Source organism: Periophthalmus magnuspinnatus, chromosome 9, assembly GCF_009829125.3.
Source record: "Periophthalmus magnuspinnatus isolate fPerMag1 chromosome 9, fPerMag1.2.pri, whole genome shotgun sequence".
NCBI classification, from domain to species: Eukaryota; Metazoa; Chordata; class Actinopteri; order Gobiiformes; family Gobiidae; genus Periophthalmus; species Periophthalmus magnuspinnatus.
In genome coordinates this window covers 21,608,400-21,628,995 of record NC_047134.1, presented here as the reverse complement: position 1 = coordinate 21,628,995, position 20,596 = coordinate 21,608,400, and the positions used below count along the sequence as shown (strand labels likewise).

The window sequence follows — 20,596 nt, the reverse complement described above, 5'->3', positions numbered from 1 at the left end:
CCTCAATCAAACCTCGTATCGCCCCGTCTTGACAAAGCCAGTCGCTGTCAGCCTCCTCCGAGTGTTTTCTGCTGGAGAATTCCCGTCTGGGCAGCGCGGTGTTTCCATGAAGTCGGCGTTACGTGAATGCACGCGCAGAGACACACGCTTCGGTCCATCTCCTCGGGCTCGGACCACGTGACCCACCTGGACCAGCCCTGTCTCCATAGCAACAGGGAGGAGGAGAGATACAGCAACATGCACGCCGCAACAAAGCACACGCATGATGCACGAAATAAAGGGGGGTTACAGCTAAATGAGTGCAGTGTAGTCTACTGTTTTTAGGAATATTACAGTGAGAAAAGATAATTTATGGTTTAAGTTATTGTCCAGAGGGATGTGCAGCTCTGATGTGCCAAGCAGTCTAAACTAAAACATTGAAAACATGAAGTGCCATTTGAAAGAGTCATAGGAAGCTTACAGTTCACTCTTAGTAATATTTCCAAAAGCCAAATTTATTTTACTGCTCTCAAATATAATTCCATTCCTTCTTGATAAAAATCCACTATACACCATTGGCATTGATAGTATCTCTAGAAGATGGTAACAAAAAGAAAAACACTTATTGGCAATTTTTCAAAATGGAAATATCCGTTTTTGCTGAAAATACTCGTCAACTGACAACCTATATAATGAATATCATCAAGAGTTGTAATGCTGTACAACATAAATTCACAAAATACACCGAAAATAGTTTTTTAAAAATTGTTTACTAATAGGCAGTACAAAAAAACTATAAGAACATCTGACTAGTAAGGTTTGATTCAGTAAACAGCACACTAATTTCTTAAAAAAAAAAAAAACAAGTTAAGAAAAATAGGAGCCAGTTTTATTTATAAAAAGCTGTAGTGATTTATAGTGGTGTTAGCTTTACATCTACAGTAACATGATTTGGTCTATTCAAAAGTTATGTTTGTTTTTATCTTTGGAAGTAGGAGTAGGAAACAGCATTACAGTCTAGACAGATGTAAATCCTTAAATACCTACAAGGCTCTGTTCAAAACTAGCAAAACTTTGGTATGCAATTGGTCAATGATTATAAACCTACAGAGGGACTAATTTCATGTTAACTCTAAGAAGGTCTGACTGCATTATCCATATAGTCTGGGAGAAGCAATGACACAACAAAACAATAATTTATAATAGTTAATGTAACACACAAAACACAGTAGATTCACATTTCAGGTATAGATTTAATGTTCTCTGAGTTCTGAAGCTGGTTTAAGCCCTTAAAACATACCATTTGACTAATTCATGCAATGTAGGTATAATGTTTTTATACATGATCTATGCAACATGGTGACAGCAGCATTGAACAGAGCCCTGTAGAGCGAATCTAAAAGCAGTTGTTCAGTGGTTAGTTTTCTCATACAGGTTAAGCAGGTTGAGGTTGAACTATCGGCTGGCCGAGGGGTGCCGACACTTGGGGGACCCACACTGGCAGCTGAAGTACTTGCTCTTAATCTTCCAGTAGTGATCCCCGTAGTCGAACCTGCCAGAAGAAAGAAAATCTGTTAATATGCCCTTAATACTGGAAACATCCTTTGCCATCTAGGTGCATCTTAACATACACAGACTATATTTTTTATATTGTATGTGTACAGTGAACAGAACATTGAAAAATTTATGGTGCACTGTGTAACGTTTCTGATGAGAGTCTGCCACAGTATTAAACTGACATATGCTGCATTTTTTTTACTATTGCAGATGTTTTTACAGCTACAAAAACACCTTGAGAACCATGCATTTCTACAGCGATCAGTGTCACGTCTCCACAGAACTGAACTGTAACTGGGGTCACTTGCTTAATTGGTAAGTTTATCTCAAAACAACAATTACTCTAGTTTTTACTTTTATTACTTTGCACTTTATTTTGTTGAACATCAACTTATTAAAACATTACCATTATCATATGAGCTAAATCAACACTCATTGCACTTTGAATTAAACCTTTCATGCATTTCCATGATATCCTGCTGTATTGAGGTGCACTCATGCTACTTTCATTTGGTCTGTTTTGTGACCCACCCTATCTGGTCTCCGGCTCTGATGGGCCGGCTGGAGAAGAAGGCGATGCGTGGGAAGCGCAGGTCCTGGTGCATGGTGAACACCTTCACTGCCAGCAGGTTAGGTTCACACAGATGGTTCAGGAAACGCCCGATGTTCCCGAAGAGTCTGGAGTCTATGCAGTGGGCCTCGCCAACCTGACGAAAACAGAAAGACTTGTGTAAAGAATGTCATAATAATAATAGATTTAGACCCAATCATGCAACATTTTGATAGCTGTCCTGTCCAAAGCAAGCTTTCCACCAAATGCTGTAGGTCAAAGAAAAGATAAAAACAGCTATGTTTGAATAAATGTACTGAAAAACTGAATTATGTTTGGGCACATATCCTGTACATTTTGCTTTGTAGTTTGCTGTTAAAAAATGCAATAATATATAAAGCAATAACATGTTTTTTTTTCCATTGTTGCTCTACACATGTCAAGCAACAATACATTCAAAATATACTAACCTGAATTTAACAAAAGCTGAATGAATCTTTTATTTTGCTACAACCACATAAGCCTAAATACCATTATCACTGACAAACCACAGCTGAGAACCTTATTGTACATTTCCACATATTACCAAAATAACTTTTTTTAATCATTTGTAAATAAAAGCAGATACACAAAAAAGTACAGACTGACTGCCCTCTACAGGCCATCGCTTGTGGTGCTACTGTAATATTCATGCCAGATAATGGCATTACCTTGTTTCCCAGAGTGAAGAGGAAAGAGTCATCCTCCCTTTTGTCGGCCTCTGTGTCAGTTATGATCTCCCCGACATATCTAAGGATGAAGCAATTTGGGGCACAGTTGAAAAATTAACAGTAAATTCAGCCACTTCTGTTAAAATATGGGAACAACAGTGGCCATACTCGCAAACGAAGGTCCCCTGGGGGATGTCTTGCATAGCTTTCACGCCCCAGCCAATCTTTTGTGTTCTGTAGACTTGGAGACGTACTCTGCAACAAACAACAACAAAATAATTTGTTTCCGAGGCCGTTTTCAGATTTTAAAATGTGATCATGTCAGTCTGTCACATTGAGGCTAGTATTGCGTTACTTATTTTGAGATATCCAAAAGTAAAATTCACAAATGATGCTGACCTGAGCATATCTACTGTGAATTGGTTAATGATCCCTTTGTTATATATATATATATATATATATATATATATATATATATATATATATATATATATATATATATATATATATATATATATATATATAAATAAAAGATCCTCTTTAGTGGGACAGGGCCATATCATACATTACAGTGATGTGGGAATGATATGAAATTTGGAATATTATGATCTGACCTCAGTTGTGAGGGGAGATAGACTGAGCTTGTGGCTAACTGATATGAATAAAGCCTAGAGCAACTTAAATATTAAGTGTAGAGGCTCTGCAGAGGCTAAAAACTAATAAAAAAAACTGATAATATGTGTAATAATATTATTTGAATGTAATACAAAATTACTAAAGCCACTATAGTTACAATCCCACTGATTTTAGGCAACAGATAACATGGGAAAAAGTTTCACCTCAAACCATTTTGAACGACTCGGTTCCTACAGGTTCTCCAGCAGGAACATGCGTGGTTACACTCATACAGCACCTGTGGCTCTCGCTGGCAGAAGTCTAGTGGTAGACGTCCTTCCTATATGACAGACAATGGAGAGAATTATATTTTTTTGTAAGAATAACTAATGTATTTTTATTTTGTATTGTGATTTTTAATTTCTATGAAAGGTTATGGGCATACATCGTGGCATATTTTAAAAAAGGAAAATACTAAACGTAAAATTATACAGCTAAACATTGTATTATTAAAATCTACACATCTGGGAAGAAACATTCAAAATATATAACATTGACACTTTAAAATTATTTGGAGTAAATAAACTTACATTGTCGTACCAACATCTCAGACTGAGCTGCCCACACATACAGGAAACAGAAGAGCAGTCATCTGTGCAGGTGCAGTGCTAAGAGAAGAAGAACGGTAAACAAATCAGTGGCATATTTCCATGTGAATAAAATCATAACATTTGATTGGATACCTGTAAGTGTGTGATGTCCTTGTCTATGTTGAGGGGGGAGGTGATGCAGCTCTCTGGGATGTATTTAAAATTATCTGGACATGGCTCACTGTCCACACCATTCACACAACTGATGGGAGCAGATTCATAACCTCGAGAAATATCCCTAGAGAAAAAAGCGCAAAAAACAACATATATACTCTTTTATGCTTAAAACCAGAGTTTTACCGGCAAGGGTTGGGACAAAATCTTTTAAGATCTTCAATTTTGAAAATGTCATAGTCTTTTATGAGCTTTTAACTATGTTATAACAAAGTTCCCTTATCATCAGTTGATTGATTTTTGAGTAATCCTATATTGTCCTGCATTTTGAGGCTTGAGTGCTCAGAAAAATTTTATTTTAAAAAGTCTGACATTTTTCCACAATGCAAGTTCTTTAATGTTTCTATTATTAAATTTTACATTTTAGTTTAATATTACAATTTACAATGAACAATATGTAAAATAATGTCAGAGATTTCTACTAATTACACAAAAAAAAGCCTCCAGGTTGGAGATGATTTTGCATCACAAATGCATGCCTGTTGTTTGTAGCAAAAAAAATAAATAAAAACATTTACTGAAAATAATTCCCAAAAAAGAAGTTACTATATGGAAAATATACCATAAAAAGGAGATATATGAACAGGACATTCATCAATTTATGTCAAAAGTCTGGCAAATTCAAATATCAGAACATTGCCAGTAGCATTTTAATCAAACAATAAATCACATAGAGGGGTCATAATCAATTAAGACCATTATCATTGCTGCCATCAATAATATTAACATAATAACCTAAATAACTGCACATGTCTAACACTACAGAGAACCTGGCAGCTCTCAATCGCCCGTACCTGCTAAGCACTCGCTCTCCCTGGCAGTCTCGTCCTCTCCGTGCGTCTGTCAGTTTCTTGTTAGTGTTGAGGGCAGTCCAGACTTTTGAGCCGAAGGTGCAGCAGTCCAGAGGCGTGGCTCCCTCTTTGTTTCTCTGATTCACGTCAGAACCACGGGACAGAAATAGCCTAACAAGAAGACAAGAAATATAGAGTAGATAATCTCCTTAAAATATTGTTAAAAAAATGTAAACTGAATATCATTCAGAATATCAATAACAACACTACTTCTCAGCCTTGTGGTATTTCAAGCAATATAACTTCAAATAGTGTATGCGCATGAGCAATTTGGTGCAAGGATTCCATCTGCTGACAACAGGCTCAAAACAAGAAGCACTTGCATAGCTATGTGATCTGAACAAGTCTGGAGAAGGTAAATAGACTTAAAACACCCAGAAATCCAGCTCTAGATTACCATCTGATGCCATCAAGCTGTGACATACATTTTGAGTTTGCAAGAGACGGTTTAAACTAGATAAAGAATCACTGATAACATTTTATGTATATTGTAGCTTTTTATGACATATCTAACAGCAGCCCTACATGACACAGTCCAGGTGGTTCTCTCGAGCGGCGATGTGCAGAGGCAGGTCTCCATGTATGTTCAGAGCCATGAGGTCACAGCTAGCGTCCAGCAGAGCCTGGGCAATGTCATCACAGCCCGACAGAGCTGCCCAGTGCAGGCACACATTCTCCTCCTGGAAGCAATATAGGCCAGCATTAGGATAGTTAAAGGGGTTATATAATGCAAATTAACTGTTGCTGTGCTAAAAATACCAATAGTTGTATTATTATCTAAAAGAAGATTATTAATTTCAAAATATACTTCCAGTATTGTTTTGATTCATTCACGCATGTGAGTGCACACACATATTGCTGTGTTCTCTGATGATGCCTTTCTGAAATAGCTTGCTACTACCTAACCCTAGGAGTGAGTTCACTTTATAACTTATTTTTGGTTACCCCCAAATGTTTAAAACCTTATGCATTTTCAAAATGGCCAGTATAAGTTTTTTATATAAGGATTGTTATAAGGATTTTTACAGGAAAAGACATTAACTTAATAAAAATGTTTGTTTGAGCTAGCTGAAGTCTTTTGAATGCATATCACTGCTTTACCTTGTCTCTGATGTTAACGTCGGAGCCTCGGGACAGCAGCAGGTTTACAATCTCTTTGTGCTTGTACTCGATTGCCCAGGTGATAGGAGTCCAGCCCCCATCATCCTGCACACACAGATAACATGATAGGCTTCTTAAAATGACAAATGACGAATCTAATCTGTATTTTCAGCTTTAGTGGAACAGAGAGGAAACCTACAACAGCCATTTTGATAACATAGACATGCCAAACAGTGTTTTGCTCATGGACACAGCTACAGTAAATGGTCAGAACTGGAAATGAACATTCAATGTTCTGACTAACCACTCAAGCACATACTTCACAGAAGTGAATTACTGAGTTTATTACCTGGCAGTTGATGTATTTGGATGCTCTGGAGAGAAGATAATGAATCATGTCGTAATGTCCCAGTTTAGCTGCTAGATGTAGACAGGTGAAACCCATTATATCCTACAACAGAAATATGGCATACAATGTAATGTTATTTTTGCTATAAGTTGCTCTAGGCTAAAATAAAAATCAAATCTTGAATCTAGTTTTCAAGCCAAGCCCACCAAGCCACTTCATTTATAGAGCACGATTAAAAACAACAGTTGTACCAAAGTGCTTCACAAACAGAAAAACAAAACATAATACAGTACAAAGATGTAAAAGCAACAACCAGACATTTGCAGCAACAAGACAGCAGTAAAATATCATTAGTTAAAAGCCAGATCACAGAGGTGAGTCTTTAATGAGTTTTAAAATTATCAATAGATGTGGTATTCTTTACATGACTCAGGAGCTCATTCCACAGTTTCAGGGCTGACAGAAAAGGCCCTATCACCTTTGGTTTTGAGAGGGGATGTAGGAAGTACTATAAGGTTGATGTGAGGACCCGAGAGAATAAGTAAGGAACCAGGAGATCAGGTAGGTAACCTGGGGCAGTATCATTAAAAGCTTTAAATCAAATAGTAACATTTTAAAATCTACTCTAAACTTCACAAGTAGGCAATGGTATTGAGTTAAAACTGAGGTGATGCGGTCTCTTTTTTTAGTACCTGTTAAAAACCTGGCTGCTGCATTTTGGACAAGCTGTAATCTCCTTATATGCTGGTGGGACCGCATATAAGGAGTTGCAGTAGTCCAGCCTGGTGGTTATGAATGCATGGATAATTGTTGCCCAATTTTTTAAAGACATGATCATTTTTAATTTAGCTATGGTACAGAGTTGGAATAAATTGCTTCTAATAACTTTACAAGATCTCTGACTGAACTATGAAGGCTGACAAACAATGGGCCAAGAGCATCTTTCAAGAACATGCTCACACACTAAAAAATATCCAAAAAGAACATCCATACATCGAACTGCTCATTCACAGGCAAGATAGACCAACCATGAAGCCTGAAACCATCACAGTTGCACTCCAAAGACTATAGTGAGTGTAAAGCCAGCTAACCATAACTGACAGTGGATAGTCCTATAACATGATGTACATTGAAATGCCTAGTAACAAGGTAGTAACAGTGTGGTAACAGGGCTGACCTTATGGCAGATGGACGCTCCAGCTCTGAGAAGGTACTTCACAGTGTCCAGATGGTTGTTCTCACACGCCACCATCAGAGGAGTCCGGTGATCCTCGTCAAAAGTCTCAAGGTTGGCACCAGCCTGTACGAAGTTGTGAAGAAAATCAATAATGTATCAGTTTATATGTGAGCTAAAGAAATCAGACAATTAGATCATAGTTTCACACATTTCAGTCTCAAATATAAAATCCACTGCAATATGTTACAGATCTAAGTTGTGGAAGCTGTCTCTAAAACTTAAGTGAACTGTTATTCTATTTGTTTTATGTTGTACAAAATTGTCTAATATAGCTGAATAGTTTTAATAGGGTAGTTCTGTTTAGCTTTTTCAATTTTGCTTAAGGTTAAAAATATTACAGAAGAAAGTTACAATTCCAACTTGGTTAATCTTGTTTTAACAAAAGATAGCACAAGGAATAAGTTCAAAATAATTTTATAATGTTACAGTTTCAATTTGAATTTCAAAGTTAACTAACATTTTTGTCAATGTGTTCAGTTCAGTCATTGTAACGATTTAAGAAAAACACATTCAAAGCTTTGCTCCTACTTGAACAAGCATGTGACAGATCTCCTGGTGTCCCACGGCAGCTGCAGCGTGTAGAGCTGTCCGTTTGCTTTGACCATCCACATAGTTCGGGTCCTTTCCATCAACTGTCAAACACAAACCTATAAATCTCCACAGCATTTTAACAGCAGCTCATTTGAAATGACAAATGCCTTACCCAAAAGATGAATGACTTTCTGAAGATCCCCCTGTTTGGCAGAGATGTACAGTTGACGGGCAGGGTACTTCACTTTTTTGGGTTTCAAGCTAGAGAAGAATAAGGGTTTTAAAAGGCACCATAAACTACTAGAACTAGTTCATTTTAAGTTTACTGTGGTCCAAAGTTATTCCTCACTTAACTTATGCACTCCGAGCATTCAAAATTTTCACTGTGATGAATTTGTTTCACTTTTCTCGGTTTGGAAAAGAGCTTATAGAGTTTTGCTGTGACTGTAAAGCTAACAACAACTAGCATGGCAAAGCGCACTTCCTGATTATCCAACAATAAAATGCTTTCTAATTAGACGGAGACAGCATGCATAAGACTTATTTTCACCTCAAGAGCTGCTTTTTACGATATATCTGAAAAAATCAGATAAGATAAGATCCTTACTTACTTTTCCTTAATTACTCACTGGGCTGTCAAGCTCCAATATTATACAAGCTGAAGTAAAAATACCCACTTACTTTTCATCTTCCAGAGCTGACAAGATGGTCTCCAGTGACTCTTTTGGACTGTCAGCTTCACCTTTTGACCTGACAAAAAAGGAAATTATATAATAAACATGAACTTTTCAACAAGTACTGAAAAGACAGGTCATTAAAACAAGTAAAATCTAACTATTTAATCACCCAAATAGGGAATACAGAGCATTAATTAGCTGAGGAGATTATCCAAAATGAAGAGAAGGAAAAGTCATTCTTAGACACAGACCTTCCCAATACAACATTCTCCACTCATTGCAGGATATGTTTCTATGAGGTTTCCCTGATTGGCCAAATACAGCAATGGGACTATATTTTATTATTATATTATTTATATAACTACAATGGCATTCATAGTTCACACACACAACAAAATGTTTCCATAGGGTCTAAAGAAAGCCTACACATACAATACCTGTTGCTTGTGTAGGGTTATTAATTAATTAATTGGAATAATTATTTTATCACCAATGCAAAAGCAATATTAAAAACAGGTAACAATTATATATTTTCTCTTTAATACAGTTTATTAATAAAGCAGCAGCCATCAGTTAGCATAAATTTATTTTATTTACTCATAGAAACCTGTTAAAAATAAATTTACAGTAAAAATAGTTGTTTGACTAGTCAACTAATAATCGTAACTTGCTCTGAAATGCATATTCATAGAAGATGTACAAAAATCAGCTCTCTGGTTGTAGTGCGAGCTAAATCAGTTCTTTCTGGTCAGATTGTTAAAACAAAGCTCAGATTAAAGCCCATCTTGATTAACAGAGCTTCAGGCAGAGCTGGGCCTCTAATTAGCTTCACCCCCCCCAATGGAATATTGATGACATCAGCTGCAAAGAATCAATAGAAATAAACTTTAAACCAACTCATTACCTGCTCGGACTCTCTGCTTCGTTCCTCGGGGGTTGGAAGCTCTTCTTAGCCCTGAGAGTTTGGGGGACAGCTGGTGTGGTGGAGACAGAGGGCAGGGTGGCCACGGTAGGCAGAGGGGGCCCAGGACTCGACTTAGGTACAGAGGGAGAGGGCTCTGGTTTAGGTACAGTTACTTCTTTGGCTCCAGTGGCTTCTTCTCCGCAGTGAGGGCAGAAGCGACGGTCCTTCAAGATCGAGGCACAGTCCCGGTGGAAGCGGTGAGATATATTTCCATATGGCCTACACTCCATAAAAGTCCCCTGAATTAAAAATGATGGAAAAAAAATAAGAAAAATATATTGTAGAGCTTTGAATTGTGTGTAAATGAAAGAAAATAGACAAATAAGATAAAAACAAAAAGAAGAAATATTACATTTATTGGTAAACCCTGTAGCAACTGTATATAACCATTTAAAATGCATCCCAGCTTTATAAATATTTTAAAACCCATTTAGGTAGGCAGTGCAAAAATACAATGGAAAATAGATTAGACTTTTTTTTTATTGATTTAAATTCTGGTATATACTAATATAAATAAATAAATAGTGTACACTTATTCATCTAGAGATTATTGCCAATGTGGTCCCAAAGTAGAAAAAAGTAAGAAAGAAAGAAGCATTTTCATAGACAATAAATAACCTCCCATAGCCAAACCAAAACATTACTGTGCTGAGCTGTAATAATTAATCCATTTGCATGTGCTCACCGCTCTGCAGAAGAGCCCACAGCCGGGGCAGCACTGGTGTTTGACCATCCCGGCTCGGTGGTCTTCACAAAGGACCAGCAGGTGCACAGTGTTGGAAGGACGCATCATCTCCTGCTTCACCACTCGCCTCTGACAACGACTCAGCTGAAAAACAAAGGAAGTTTGAGCATTAGACTCATATAGCGATGGACAATATTGCTACAGGTAAAGCCTAGAGCAGGGGGGTCAAACACATTTTCACCGAGGGCCACATCAGCAAAATGGCTGCTCTCAAAGGGCCGAATGTAAAACAAATCTAACAAATTTTTTTAACTTGTTAATTAACTGTTTCTGTATTTATTACTTTTTCAAGCAGCAAATATTGCATATGCATTTGTCTAGATATAAAAATATGGCTGTGTAACTGTGCATCTTCTGTTAAATTGAGATTTATTTTTTTTTGTAACTTATATTTTATTAATTCCAAAGATTTAACAAAAGAACAGTGAACATTCGGTCAGCCGTCATTTTAAATACAAAAACCATTTATCCCAGTTTTCTTTGTACTTTTCCTTTTGTAACCTTAAAATATATGTGAGTCTCTCCATAGCGTGAATTTCTTCCACAATGTCCCTTCAGTTGTCAAGCATTGGGGGGGTCTTCCTTGTGCCATTTGCGTGTAATGGCTTTTTTTGATGCTGCCAGTAATATCTTGATTAAGTAGTAGTCCTTTTTTGGGATATGCGCGTCAGTAGTCCGCCCAAAATACATCGTTATGCATGACCTTGATAGTGTGTACCCCAATATTTTCTCCATTTCTTTGCCCAAAGTTTCCCAAAATAGTGACACCTTGCTGCACTGCCAAAACACATGTGCATGTCCCACATTATACTCCCCACAATGTCTCCAACATGGTTGATCCACTGATAGAGATGCTTTTTTAATCTTTGGTGTGATGAAAAATCTGATGATGTTCTTCCAGGAAAAGATTCTCCAATTTGTTGAATTAGTTGAGGTTATCTGATTTTGCCAAATTTGATACCAGTTATCATCACTTATTTCTTCTTTAATTTCTTTCACCCATTTATCCCTAATGTATAACGACGTATTTTTCCTGTTAGCCCCCAAACCTTTATACCATTTAGATATAATTTTTTCACTCTTGTTCTTATATGCATCCCAAAGTGTCACAGTGATTATATTCAGTTCACTCGGGAGGTCCGGTCTGATTTCTCTTTGGTAATAGTCTCTCACTTGAAAGTACATATAGAATTCCTGATGTTCTAAATCAAATCTATGCTTTATATTTTGAAAGCTTACCAACTCCCCTTCCTTAATGAATGTTCCTATAATGTTCAATCCTTTATTTGTCCACTCTTTAAATTTAGTATTCATAATTCCTGGTTTGAAATTTGTATCATATGCTAGCCAACTTAAAAGTTTAATCTCTTTCTCTATTTTGAATCTTTTTACAATTCTGAACAAGACATCCAGCGTGAACTTGACTATACAGTCTAACTTTGCAAATAAAGATTGTTTAAGGAAAATGTAACAATCATTGCTCGTACATGGCAAACATTATTCAACTCAATATGTTTCCACTTGGCTGTGCACTCAGAGTCACACCAACAAATCAAAGATTTGAGCTGGGCTGCATAGAAATACTCTTCTAAATTTGGCAGGGCCAATCCACCCTCATTTTTTGGTAATTGAAGTGTTGAAAATTTAATTCTTGGTTTGGCTCCATTCCATATGAATCTTGAGATTTTTTTGTTCCACTCCACAAATTGATTAGCTGGTATTGACACTGGCAGGGACTGGAAAGGATACAAAATTCTCAGCAGGAGATTCATCTTAATTGTCTCGATTCTAGCATGTAGATCTAACAATAAAACCTCCCACCTTTCCATGTCTTTGTATATTTGTTGGTTCAAGGGTTTATAGTTGGTCTCATATAATGTGTTTAAATTATTTGTAATCTTTATTCCCAAGTAGTCCATTGATTTTTTATTCCACTTGAAATTATATTGCTGCTATATTTTTAATGGAGAATTACAGTTTAAGAGGAGAACCTGCGTTTTCTCAATATTCAGTTTATAACCCGATAAATAGCCAAAAATAATTTAGTAAGTCCATTAATTTAGGTAAACATACATCTGGTTGTTTTAAATAAATTAAGACATCATCAGCAAATAGCCCCACCTTGTGCTCTGTGTCCTTAATTTTTACTCCTATTATTCCCTCTTCCTGCCTTATAGCTTGTGCCAATGGTTTAATAAATATTGCAAGGAGGGTTGGTGACAAGCTGCACCCCTGTCTCGCAGATCTTTCTAGGGTAAACCAGTTTGTGAGACTACCATTTATCTTTAGTCTTGCTTTTGGGTCTTGGTATAATGTTTTGACACAATTGACTGTGTATTAAGGCCAAATCTTTCCAAACAGCAATACAAGAATCTCCGGCTAACGCAGTCAAAAGCCTTTTCGGCATCCAGACTCAAAAGAAGTGTGTTTTCATTTGTTTTTTGTGCTTGTTCGATTATATGTAAAGTCCTCCTTATATTGTCTTGGGTTTGTCGTCCTCTAATAAAACCTGCCTGATCCTCATCTATCATATCGGAGAGAAATGTTTGGAATCTATTAGATATAATTGACGTATATATTTTGCAGTCACAGATTAATATTGATATTGGTCTATAACTTTCACAATATTCTTTGTTCTTGCCCTCTTTATGGATAATCATAATTATTGCTTCTCTCCACGAGGGAGGTAAAACTCAATTTTTCAACGATGATAATAACAATGGGTTCAACTCTTCTTTAAAGGTCCTGTACCACTCCACTGGAAACCCATCCGTTCCAGGAGTCTTGTTGGACTTCATTCGTTTTATTGTACTTTCTAGTTCTTTTTCTGTGATAGGCGAACATAATATTGAATTTTGGGACACTCCTATATTTGGTAAATCTAATGAGTTTAAAAAAAAGCTCTAATTGTCTCATCATCTGCTAATTTATGTTGGGAATAAAGTTTAGAATAATATTTTTCAAATGTTTTTTCAATTTCTTCTGGTTTGTAAACTAAGTTTTCCGTTATAGGCTCTCTTATTTTGTAGATCGTGTTAGATTGTTGTTTATTTCTCAAACGTCTAGCAAGTGATTTTGTTAATTTTGATCCTCCTTCATAATATGTTTGTTTCAAAAACCTAATATTCTTTTCCACTTCTTCTGTTAATATCTTATCAATTTTTCCTCTTGTTTCTTTAATCTTATCAAGTATCTCTGGATTGTTATTTTTCTTATGTAGCTTTTCAAGTTTTTCTAATTCCTCTGTGGCAGTCTGATAGTCTAACGTTTCTTTTTTAATATATGCTGCATGTGATATCAGTTTGCCTCTCAATACTGCCTTCATAGCATCCCACACCATTGTGGGATCTGTTTCTCTATTACAGTTTTCTTTTTTATAGTTATTGATTTCAGTTTTTAGCTTTTCCCTTAATTGTTTATTGTTAAGCATTCCAACATTGAGTCTCCAGTTTGTATTTTTAATTTTTCTACTAAGGTCCAATGTTAGATTCAATGCACAGTGATCTGACAAATCAGCTGCTCTTATCTTACATTCTAATATTCTAAACCTGTCTTCTTTGTTCATGAAAATGTAGTCTATTCTTGTATAAGTTGAGTGTGGTGCCGAGTAGAATGTGTAGTCCCTCTCTAATGGATGACATTCTCGCCAGACATCTATAATCCCCAATTCATTTAATGTTGTATTGATGTATCGTGACAAGTATGTTCTACTGTTTTTCTTAATATTACTTGAGTCTAAAGTATGATTCAAGACAATGTTCCAATCTCCACAGCATATTAATGTTCCTTCTGTTTCCATAGCCACTATGTCAAATACAGATTTATAAAAGGACTTATCAGATTCAGGTGGAGCATATACATTCAACAATGTAACCACATATTCTTCTAGTTTCCCCTTAACTAATATATATCTACCTTCACCGTCTTTAATTTCTTTCAGGCCCTCAAATTTTATACTGTTATGTATTAAGATTGCTACTCCACGTTTTCTACCTCCTTTAAATGAACTATAAAATACATTTCTATAACCTAAATTACTTATTTTTTCATGTTCCGTATCAGACAGGTGAGTTTCTTGTAGGTAAATGATCTCTGCCTTTTCCTTCTTTAACTTTTTAAGAACCTTGCCCCTTTTAATTGGATTATTTAAGCCATTCATGTTCAAAGAGACAATCTTCACTTTACTGGTACACATTTTTAACCAAGGAAAAAAATACTGACAGTATGACCGTAACAACCCAGTGAACATTATGAACCCTAACTAAAATATTAAAGAACATTACCCCCTGGTAAAAGTCTGGGCCTATGGGTGACTCTAGTGTCCTGTTGGTAGGGGAGAGGTAAAGCCTTCCACTAAAGAAGGGCCCCTCTGTAGATGTAAGTGTTGACTCAAAACGTCTAACTTCCATTCTACAATGTCCAACTACTTTCAATTTCCTCTTGCCAGTATCATTTTTTTTTTTTTTAAAGGAGAAGCGTACTGCTGGATTTCCACATGCTTGTCTATTTTAGTGGTCAACACAATTTAACCACTTAGCGTTCCGACGGCCCGCCCGCGTTACACGTTACAATTTTACAGCAATGTACGTGTATTTCTGCATCACCCACACAAACAATCTACACATCAAATGAAAGCTACGGCATTCATCTTTCTGAATATGTAAACCATTTACACCTCGAATCACCACAGTGCTGACAGGAAAGCCGTTTTTACAGAGAAGTCAGAAATGTGAATCTGGACTTCACTTACCATTGAGCGATCTGGTTCTGTCAAACATCAACATATTCACACAAAGTTGGTCTCATTCGTTCCGTAAAGGTCCAGAGAATATAATCCAGTCAAGAAATTATGTCCACAAAGGAAGTTAGAGCCTCCATGTCCAATCTGCTGCAGGAAAGTGAAATCTGTTCCGTCACTTCTCCGCATAAAAACACGAGACTGGATATAAAGATCCGCGTGTAAAATTACGCGCGCGTATTGCGTAATTTTACGCAGCACTTTGCGTTTTAAACATGACGAAACGCACAAAACAAAGGAAGTATGCGACCGAGGACACTGTGGATGTTTGTACAAGTTAAACTAGAGGCATCTCGGACCCGGAGCAGTTCGTGGAACCGAGTGAAGATCTCATGGTGGACTGAGGAGTAGAGGGACCTTATGTTTTGATGGACTGGATGCTGTTCCTGATCGGTAAGCGTGGTTTATTCTGCTATTCACTTAATTGTGGGTCAAATGTGTATCATGTGTAATCAATGATCCCCCCCCGGTAAAATTTTCAAGCGTTGGCCAGTATATTGTTATTGTAAATTTTCTTTTATATTGTGATACATTTTTGAGGCCATATCACTCTGTACTACTGTGTGCTGTAACCCTTTAAAATCCTGTTATAATATATAATATCAACAAATATATCTGCAGCAAGGACTACAAGGTCTCCACAAAAAAAAAAAAAAAATCATATTGGACCATCCTCACTCCTATACAGAGTCTTTAGAGTAACACTGAAGTTTTGCTTTGGTCAGATTATTCACATTAAAACAACCAGTAGCTTCTTATTATTTCTAAGCCATAAATTACTAGCAAAAGCCCTTTTTGGTTTGAGATATAGTATTATTTAGAGCCTTACCATGCCATCATAGCTCTCCATGGCCATGCAGGTCTGATCCTGGGCAGACAGACTTCCTCCATTGTAAGGCGTCTCCATCCGACAGCAGCACAGTGGTAACTCCTCCGCCAGGTCTGATTCAGTCACTGGTCCTTCTGCTGCAAAACCTTTTTTCAATGACACAAAATACAATTATTTCACAGTTAGTGGTAGTTGCAATGGTGATTATCTCGGTAGAAGTAACAGTAGACCTAGCAATAGCAGATCACTTACTAGTGGGCGTTGAAATAGAGGTTCTGGCAGCAGTCAATACTTTTAAAGCCAAACTCAACAATTTGACGCCAGACATACTTTGAGTAGTCCTACATACTGATACATGTAGTGTAAGCAAAGCTCATCTCAAAAGCTGCCACCTACTAGTAGGACATGCTTAGTGAAAGCAATTTTAGCATGGCTATGGTCAGGATAAGATAAGAGAAACATTTACTTCAGAACAGATTTAAAGTATATGCATTACCATTGTGAAAACTGAAACTATGCAATCACATTATCACATTAACAGAGGATGTTAAAGTTACCTGTCTGGGGAGAGAGGAGCGCTTCTTGGGCTTTGAGGTCCAGACAGTTCAGGTCTACCTCTGTGTACTCTCCAGTATCAGTCTCCAGCAATGAGACATTATCAGGGAAAACCGAGACCACAAGAGGCACCTGGGGTAGCGGCTTCAAATCAACTGCTTCCTGGGCCTTCTCCTGGACATGAGCAGGCTCCTCTTTCTGGAAAAAAACACCTCCTACATTACATTCTTTGAGTGAGAAATCCTGAACTATATTCAACAGAGGAAGTAACATTACCATAAGAAGTCACATCATTTTTCCAATTAACATCATATATCATAGTATGTTTGATCATGTTTAATACACATGATCAGGGGACAATGAAACACAAATAAAAGAATATGCATCTTTAATAGATTAATTATAATGACCTTGTCCTGGGGTTTGCTGCCCTTCACCTTCTTTTTGGGAACCAAGTTATATTGACCAAGTTTTCTTTTTCTTTTCTTCACAGCTAGAAAAGTGAAAACTGTTTACATCCAAAAGACCAACATTTGAGAATAATTCTGTTTATCAGTAAAAAAAACATTTTAATAAAAAAACACCTGTTTGTGGTTTGGTTGAGGTGGCCATGGCTCCTTTAGCTTTGTTTTTCTTGTTTGGTGGATTCACTTTTATAGAGGCAGGAGGAGCAGTCTTTGAAGTCTTCACAATAACTGGCCTTGTGGCTTTCTTTATCGAAGACTATGAAAAAAGTAAGTTTCCAAAAAGACCAAGTTTATATGAAAATAAGAAACAGGACTATTTGAGCCCCAAAACTGCACAAAATAAACATAAGCATAAACTACTTCAACTTTAAATGAATGGTTGGCAATGAATCATTATATATTACAAACAAAGATGGATTTATATGATTTAAGTTTGGCAATTATTTTTCAAAGTAAAAGTTAACATTGTTGGAAAGATGGACATTGGATGACAATAGAACTTTACTTCCATGTACTCGCATTGTTTGTCTTATAAGATTACAGGGAAATCTCAGCACAGACATAACACTAGAATGGCATTGGGACAAACAGTACAAAGCAAGATCTCTGCGGTGGTTAATTTTCACTCCAGTAAAGACAATATAGCCCTCTGTCAATTACTAAGCTATTCACTCCCGAAGTTAGATTGTAGTAGAGCAAAAAAACAATGAGTACTTGGTACATTTGGAGGATAAATTGCTGGGTTTCAAATGTCATCGACATTATATAGAAGAAAGAATTTTTAATACAAATGAGGGAAAGCTATGTTATAATATCGCAAGTTAATGGGTCTTGTCACTGAAGGTCTTACATTAAGGAGGGGGTACTATGTAAAATCAATGTTTTGATCTGTCTACCATGGTATAACATTGTTCCCTCATCAAATATATGTCTGAAGAGGTTTTAGATGTCATCCATCCATTTGGGGTATTTTAGCGACCTTTTCCAGACATTAAGATTCTGTGCAATGCTCAGCCCACAAACCTACATCATCCATGCTCCTACATGACAATTTTCCATAAATATACAAAAACATGATACAAAACTGTACACAGCAACTTGACAAACCTGATGCAATGTGCAGTGGCTTCATTAATGGGATGCACGCTGATTGTGTTGTGATAGCACCCTGAAGGGGGAGTCACTTAACACAGAGAGCAAAAGGATTGAATGGACCCAGAATGTCAAAAATGAAAAAGATACTCATAAAACATGTTAATATGTTGTTTTCTGTCAATGTAGTATTTTCAAAACAATAGATTATGCACACTTGAGCGCATAGTTAATTAGATGCCTGTCAAAATTCTATAGGGTCTAATGATCTAAACATTGGTGTTTTTAAATTCTACATGTGATGATGTCATAATGTCAGGTGGGGAGATGGAGAGCCATTTTTCCCTAATGATAAGTATCCAAAAGGTAAATGCACACATGTTGAACCTGAAAAATTCTGAAATTAGCTAGACCCAACCAAAGTTTGCAATTTAACAATATTCATTTTAGCTGCCCTCACATCTTTATTAAACATTACTGCTCTACAGAATATTGGAATGTCATTTGAAACCCAGCAATTTTATAAAACTCAATAATCGTTTTAGCCATGCCAAGGTAATTATTCATAACGCAAATGAAAAACAAACCTTGATCACCGCTGAGGGCTGTGCAGAGCTAGACACCGGCTCTTGTCCCTCTGTTTGCCCTGGAGGTTTGTCTGAGAAAATATTTCGAGGAGATTCCAGAAATTTTCCTAGAGAGGTACCTCCAACGTGGTTATTTTTAGACAGAGGGGAGCGATGGAAAGGGGTTATTTTTTCTTTACTTGTCTTTGCACCAGCAGCTAAAGTCCCAGATGAAGCAGGTTGTTTACTTGGAACACGTCCCTCATTGGCTGCAGACAGGTCCATAGTCTACCAAAACAAAAAACTGTATAGAATTTGTTTTATTTTTTTCCAGCAATGTTCTGAATTTATAATAATAATAATTTATATGTATTTTATGCCAAAATTATATACTAACAACTAGGGTTGTCAAATGTATCAAAAAACATACTAATCAATACAAAAACTAGTATTGAAACTAGATACTCATTTGTGCAAGTGCCGATACTAAAAAAGTCACATTTACAGGACGGAAATGAGCCTAGTTTTTGAATGATCAGAACAAGTATAAGACCACATAGACTAGTCTACCACTATGGAACCAACCTGGACAACTGAGCCATTACATAGATATAAGACCACATAGTAATATAAAAGCAAGCACTAGTATTTAATGTTGAAAATCTGATTCTATTGTCTTGTTTTTTGTTTTTTGTAACTGAGGTATCGGAATCAGTATTGAGTATCGAGTGTGTTCCATAGTATCAAAATAAAGTTTGAAATGTAATGAATAATAAAGCAAAAAAATAATAATAATTCAGGGTATTCCTTTAGGAGGAGTGGCAAAAGACACATTATATTTCATTGCAAAAAATAAGCAAATAAAACATGCAAATATTTTCTTCTTTTTTTACTCTTATAATTCTAAAACTGCTCAATAACATGGATGTAAAATTATTTATAAGAACTTCTAATTACAAAACACTGTATCAAATAATTTGCCCAATGTATTTCAACGTTTTCTGCCCTTTTTTTTTCTTTTTATCCTAAGAAAACCACTTTTTTTTTTCAATCGAGAAATTATTTATTATTATATGTCAACTGATATAATTATTCGAAGGAAACCAGCTTAAAAACTATTTATCCGTGCACAATGGGTCAAATAAACTGGTCCAACATCCATTATTGATATTATGGGCGCTGCTGAAGTCAACTTGAGCGTCAGTGCACCTCTCAAAGTTACCGCATCTACGAGCCCCATCGCGTTTGGAAATGGACAAATGAAAGCTCACGATCTGTGTGTGGGTTAAACGAGCACACCTTTTGCACCTAAATATGTGTAAAATGTAAATGTATCCAGCGTAAAAGTTTGGTCCTACCAGCTTCGGTTCTGTTGTTGTCTCTCCACATGAACGCAGGGCCAGAGCGTAGGATGGAAGTGGGACAGGAAGTCACTAAAGTTTCTGTTTCCGCCTCCGCTCCACGTGACCTCACGAGCGCTCACTTTTTGGATTTTGGGAGTGCTGTTAGTTGTACGTGTCCCCCCTATAACTGTGCTTGATTTGATAGCAAATATAATAAAAATTGAAGATTCAATCTAAAGAAGTGGGCAAATGACAA

The 20,596-nt window shown here is 36.5% G+C and overlaps 1 protein-coding gene across 2 annotated transcripts; it reads right to left on the bottom strand.

The window, feature by feature from the left end:
* Positions 1–739: 739 nt before the first annotated feature.
* ehmt1a (euchromatic histone-lysine N-methyltransferase 1a) lies at positions 740–20,458 on the bottom strand. 2 transcript variants are annotated; one of them, XM_055224195.1, is made up of 24 exons: positions 20,356–20,458; positions 19,198–19,285; positions 19,019–19,125; positions 17,457–17,595; positions 17,283–17,365; positions 16,875–17,070; positions 16,318–16,463; positions 10,631–10,774; positions 9,886–10,184; positions 8,986–9,054; positions 8,477–8,565; positions 8,302–8,405; positions 7,714–7,836; positions 6,537–6,638; positions 6,188–6,292; positions 5,612–5,766; positions 5,030–5,197; positions 4,155–4,299; positions 4,002–4,079; positions 3,636–3,751; positions 2,965–3,051; positions 2,797–2,875; positions 2,068–2,243; positions 740–1,531 (listed from the first exon to the last, which is right to left on the bottom strand). In XM_055224195.1, the coding sequence occupies exons 2-24, from the start codon at positions 19,280–19,282 to the stop codon at positions 1,435–1,437; spliced, it is 2,892 nt and encodes a 963-aa protein (XP_055080170.1). In that variant the 5' UTR covers positions 19,283–19,285; positions 20,356–20,458; the 3' UTR covers positions 740–1,434. The 2 variants fall into 2 exon arrangements, with proteins under 2 accessions (XP_055080170.1, XP_033828868.1); XM_033972977.2 differs by having other exon boundaries at positions 19,019–19,285.
* Positions 20,459–20,596: the final 138 nt, after the last annotated feature.

What these genes read in the sequence shown, in the direction of transcription:
- ehmt1a (XM_033972977.2), bottom strand. Translation starts at nt 19,282, where the DNA reads ATGGACCTGTCTGCAGCCAATGAGGGACGTGTTCCAAGTAAACAACCT. An exon ending in GTGGGCTCTTCTGCAGAGCG is followed by an intron (nt 10,185 to 10,630) that starts GTGAGCACATGC and finishes TTTTTAATTCAG; the next exon opens with GGGACTTTTATGGAGTGTAG. An exon ending in TCTGTCACATGCTTGTTCAA is followed by an intron (nt 7,837 to 8,301) that starts GTAGGAGCAAAG and finishes AACTTCGTACAG; the next exon opens with GCTGGTGCCAACCTTGAGAC.